The following is a 5,127-nucleotide window of genomic DNA, read 5'->3' on the forward strand; positions in this document are numbered from 1 at the left end:
GTGCGGTTCGCAGAACACTACCAAAAACATACACTTAGGCATACCAAGTTTGACCGCCTAGAATACACTCTTAGCAATGTTGCCTCTAAGCACTAGCCTAACCCTAACCCTAACCCTAGCGGTTAGTGCTTAAGTCATATCTCGGCAAGTAAGCACCCGATTCCAAAACGGTTTGCAGATTACAAATCGGTACCAACATAAAGTTTGTAATGATACCAAGTTTGACCGCCTAGAATACACTCTTAGCAATGTTGCATCTAAGCACTAGCCTAACACCCTAGCGGTTAGTGCTTAAGTCATATCTCGGCAAGTAAGCACCCAACTTCAAAACGGTTTCCAGATTACAAATCTGTACCAACATACCTTTGTAATGATACCAAGTTTGACCGCCTAGAATACACTCTTAGCAATGTTGCCTCTAAGCACTAGCCTAACCCTAACCCTAACCCTAGCGGTTAGTGCTTAAGTCATATCTCGGCAAGTAAGCACCCAATTTCAAAACGGTTTGCAGATTACAAATATGTACCAACATACCTTTGTAATGATACCAAGTTTGACCGCCTAGAATACACTCTTAGCAGAATGGAACACCCCGTGCACGTGTAGTTATTCCCAAAGGCACAGGCGTAGTTCGAATCACTTCCATTTTAACACTTTCTCGTCACCATCAACAAAGAAAACAAACAAACAAACAAACAGAAAGCATAAACAAACTAGAAAGGCCGACATTTGCTTAAGAGCAAATACAGCATATTTCAGCCATACCCCTTCCCACGCAACATTGGACTGTTCCAAATCACCCCTGCGCAAAAATGGAACATCCTCTTAACAGTACATTATCCCCCAAAGTGGACTGGTATTGTGAATTGATTCCAGGTAAAAACAGAGCTTGCTTCTATTTTTCAGAAAATGACAATAATCACACCTTCCATTCAGAAAATTTTCATCATGACTGAAAATTGTTGAATGACTTCATGTAATGTCATTAACAATTTTCAGTACGATAACTAGGTGTAAGTTTAAAAAAGTATAAGCTCCTTGTGATGTGGGTACATTTATTATTGCAGTGAAATTTTTCTATTCAAGTAGGGCATACGATTTAATAATTATCAAGCAGGTGCAGGTACTGTAGGAGCGTTTGTTTTCTTCAAGCTGTAAAACTGTTAAACTGTTTTACTTTGTATGCAATCAGCCATCGAGCCTATTCTTATTTTAGTTTAACAACTTCCTGCCAGACCCGGAAGATACGATTGAACCTTGTTCGAGGATTTATTTTCGTCTGTCTGGTCAGTCTGTTCACCCTGGCGCTGAGAGTGTTTTATTGGGCTGAAACTCTGGCAGTTTAAAGTTACTTACAATTTAAATGTTCAAAGTTTATGTCAAACAACAACAGCACTAGGAAATGTGGCCACTATAGACAAGTGGTCACTATAGAGAAAATGCTGATCTATTGACTAGGAGCCATATGTACACATGATTTCAGTACACTGATCATTAATCATATAAACATTGCACAGGTAAGCCAATTGTTTAGATGTACAATTAAGTTCAAATAATTCTGAAGAGAAATATTGATGAGAAAATAATCATTCTCGCCACTGTCTAACTTATAATTACGTATCAAAACTAAACGCAGATTTTCTAACTAACGCACCTTTCGCCGACTTCATCAAGGGACCGCCGGCTAGCAAACACGGCTGTTGATTAGACTTAGAGTTTCAAACAGTCATGTGCTGTGTGCCAGTTGACAGCGAACTTCGTGCTACGTGATGTTTTACATTGCTTGGACCTTCTTTCCTACAGCGGTGCTTCTACAAAATATTTAGACTGTAACACTGAGTCCCACATGTTTTATAGAATAGAATTTGACGCAGTACAGCGTTTTTTGCTGGGTATTTTTCTTCAAACATGTCCGTGGGAATATCAGCGAGGCGGCGACGTAGGGATATCAGACCGTCAACAAAAGTCGCACGGCGGCTAACGGCGCAGCGAAGATACTAGCGCTATAAATAAGCGCTTCAACTAAGGATGGCAACCCGTACAATATTTTTGTATACTGTTGAGCTAAGTAAAGTTTGTTGTTTTTGAGGTTTTAGTTGTCTTTGAAGCTTTGACCCGAAATATTTTAAAGTCAAACTGCTGAAGAGAAGTAAGTGACTGCTACGATTATCGTAGATATGGCCCTAAAAATGCTGATAAAAGAAGCCTTCTCAATAGTCTAAAATGCAAGAGCTTCCGGGGGGGGGGGGCTTCGCCCACCTGGGTCCCCCCCACAGTGGCCCTGCCCCTGGACCCTGCCAGGGACATTCGGCGGCCCCCGGACCCCTGTCCGACGCTTTGAAAAAATCCTGGCGAGAAGTCTGTACGGCCTGAGTCTTCAAGTTAACGTATTGTGTGGTCCCGCTTATGAATATTAATTAGCATTCGCTTTCCTCTTCGCTGATTGGCTGAATCATTAATGGAATTAACTCTTCCTGCCGGCTAGACGCAGGTGCAGATGTCGGCTCTGTGGGATGAACGTCCGAAAGGTCATGGCATGGAGAACGAAAGAAAACCAATTTCCCCTAAAAAAAGTGCTGTAATTAAGCCTTTTACAGTACTTTATGCCAAAAATTTTACTTGGATCATTTTACCAACTATCTTATGCCTATCTATACCAAATGTTACTCATACCAGGGTACAGGGGTGCAAAATATACCGTTATAAGACCGTCAACAACAGTCGCACGTGCACGGAGCTAACAGCGCAGCGAAAATACCATCGCTAGCGTTTCAACTTCGGATAACAAGTTATAAGTACTGTTGAACTCAGTAACGTTAAAGTTTGTTTTTAGTTGCCTTTGACGGTTTGACCTGAAATAGTGTTACGCTAAACTCCTGAAGAGAAGTTAAGTGACTGCTGCGATTATCATAGATATGCCCCTAAGAACTGATACAATATAAAGCCTTCTGAATAGTGTAAAATGCGAGAGCCTTAGGCGGGCTTCGCTCCCCCTGGCGGGAACACTGCTATATACGGGATCATGAGGCCCCGCTTATGAATATTAATTAGCCTTTGGCCTCCTCTTCGCTGATTGGCTATGTCTTTGATCCAATTAACTCTCCGGCTGACGCGCACAGGTGTGGCTCTGTGCGGGGTCACGGAAGGTCACGTCAGGAGGCCAAAAGAAAACAAATTTCCCCTCAGAAAAGTGCCAAAATTAATCATTTTAAAGTTGTTTATGTCAAAAATTTTACTTGAATCTTGTTACCAAGTATCTAATGCCTATCTATACCAAATTTCAGGTCATTTAATTGTAATACCAGGGTACAGGAGCCAAAAGTGTCCTTTTTTGGTCAAAAATTGGCCAAAAATCGCAAAAATAAGCATTTTGTTGCACTGTACACCAAAAGTGTTATTGAATTTATATGAAGGGATTATCAAGGCACATCTGTGTCAAATTTCAGCTCATTCGGTTGCAATACCAAGGTACAGGAGCCAAAAGTGTCCTTTTTTGGTCAAAAATTGGTAAAAAAATCGCAAAAATAAGCATTTTGTTGTACTGTACACCAAAAGTGTTATTGAATTTATATGGGGGCGTTATCAAGGCACATCTCTGTCAAATTTCAGCTCATTTGGTTGTAATACCAGGGTACAGGGGCCAAAAGTGTCCTTTTTTGGTCAAAAATTGGTCAAAAAATCGCAAAAATAAGCATTTTGTTGTACTGTACACCAAAAGTGTTATCTAATTTATATGGGGGCATTATCAAGGCACATCTCTGTCAAATTTCAGCTCATTTGGTTGTAATACCAGGGTACAGGGGCCAAAATATACAGTTTTGGTCTAAAATTGACCAAAAAATCTCAATAAAATCATTTTAGAGGCAGATATGAAAAAACTGAGAAAAAGCATCAAGGTATTGGCCCATTCTACCCCTGTGCCAAATTTCAGGTCATTCGGTCCAGGAACGGCGGAGATGAATCACTTTGAAGATTTGACAGGAGAAAGAAGAAAGAAAGAAAGAAAGAAAGAAGAAACATTACGAATACAATATATTTCACCATACTATGTATGGCTGAAATATAAAAAAAAGTACTTACACCCAGCCGCTAGATCTGTGCAGGCGATGGCGAGTACGAGCAGCCGGGGAATGCTCTTGCCTCCCTTCAGCAATCCCCTCACCAGCACCGTGATCAGTACAGAGTTTGGGATGACTATGCCAAAGAAAAACATCAGGGCCGTACCCGCCTTGGCCCAGTTGATGACGTGGTTGTTGGTGGCCCATGTCCAGTTGTCACACTTAAACTTGTCCATGTTTACCAGTCTTACCTATAAACGATGAGGCGATATTTAGCCGTGCGATTCGTTTGTGGTAAGATTGCAAGCTAGACTTTACGTAGGTCGTGCGATCGCCTCACCTAAAGTTGCGGCGAAATTTAGTCGTACGATTCGTTTGATGTAACGTCCTTGGTTTGTGGTAAAATTGCAAGCTAGACGTCACATTGGTCATAGGTGGTGCGATCGTCTCACCTATTTAACGTTTCTGAGCAATTTAGTCGTACGATTGGTTTGTCGTTAGCCTGAGTACCATCATCCGCCGATCCTATACTTTGGGTACCTTCGGGTACCTTCGGCATCTGTCGGAACTCGCCATCGGAACGTTCGACACTCACTCGGGTGATCCCGAGTACAATGTACTACAATTTCGGGTTACACTATACCCCCCTCACATTAGGCGAAAATCGATCGGACGACCAGTGTGAGAACTCTACTTGCTTAGGAGGGATGATCATGATGGTAAAAGAGGTTGGATCGAATTTCTAAACAGGTAATATATTATCCTTTGTCAGTAGATATAATTTTGTACCCACGCTACAAAGTAAGAAGCAGTTTAACTTGAATGTACAATGTAGCGTGCATAGACCAATGGCTAATGGCCCTGCCAAGAGGTTCTAATGTCCGCGCTACAGGAAAGGGCCGCAGTCCTTACTTAATAGGATGCATGCCATGTTAAGCTGTTGTCCACCGTTCATTGTGCAAAGAATGAACGGAATCTTGTCATACCCTGTAAATACTTTACATAGCATAAAATTATGTCTTCTCTGTGATGCCTCATGTAAGAATAGCTCTTTGCTGAGCTAACATCA

General features: G+C 41.5%; 1 protein-coding gene across 1 annotated transcript in view; it reads right to left on the reverse strand.

Annotated features, from left to right (window-relative positions):
* Positions 1–4,405, reverse strand: part of LOC118404340 — a 9,456-nt gene extending 5,051 nt beyond the window's left edge. Inside the window, exon 1 of the mRNA XM_035803409.1 lies at positions 4,081–4,405. Within this exon, the coding sequence (XP_035659302.1) occupies positions 4,081–4,294 (214 nt within the window). The 5' untranslated portion in view covers positions 4,295–4,405. The remainder of the gene's footprint in view (positions 1–4,080) is intronic.
* Positions 4,406–5,127: the final 722 nt, after the last annotated feature.

Source organism: Branchiostoma floridae, chromosome 17 (genome assembly GCF_000003815.2).
Source record: "Branchiostoma floridae strain S238N-H82 chromosome 17, Bfl_VNyyK, whole genome shotgun sequence".
NCBI lineage: Eukaryota > Metazoa > Chordata > Leptocardii > Amphioxiformes > Branchiostomatidae > Branchiostoma > Branchiostoma floridae.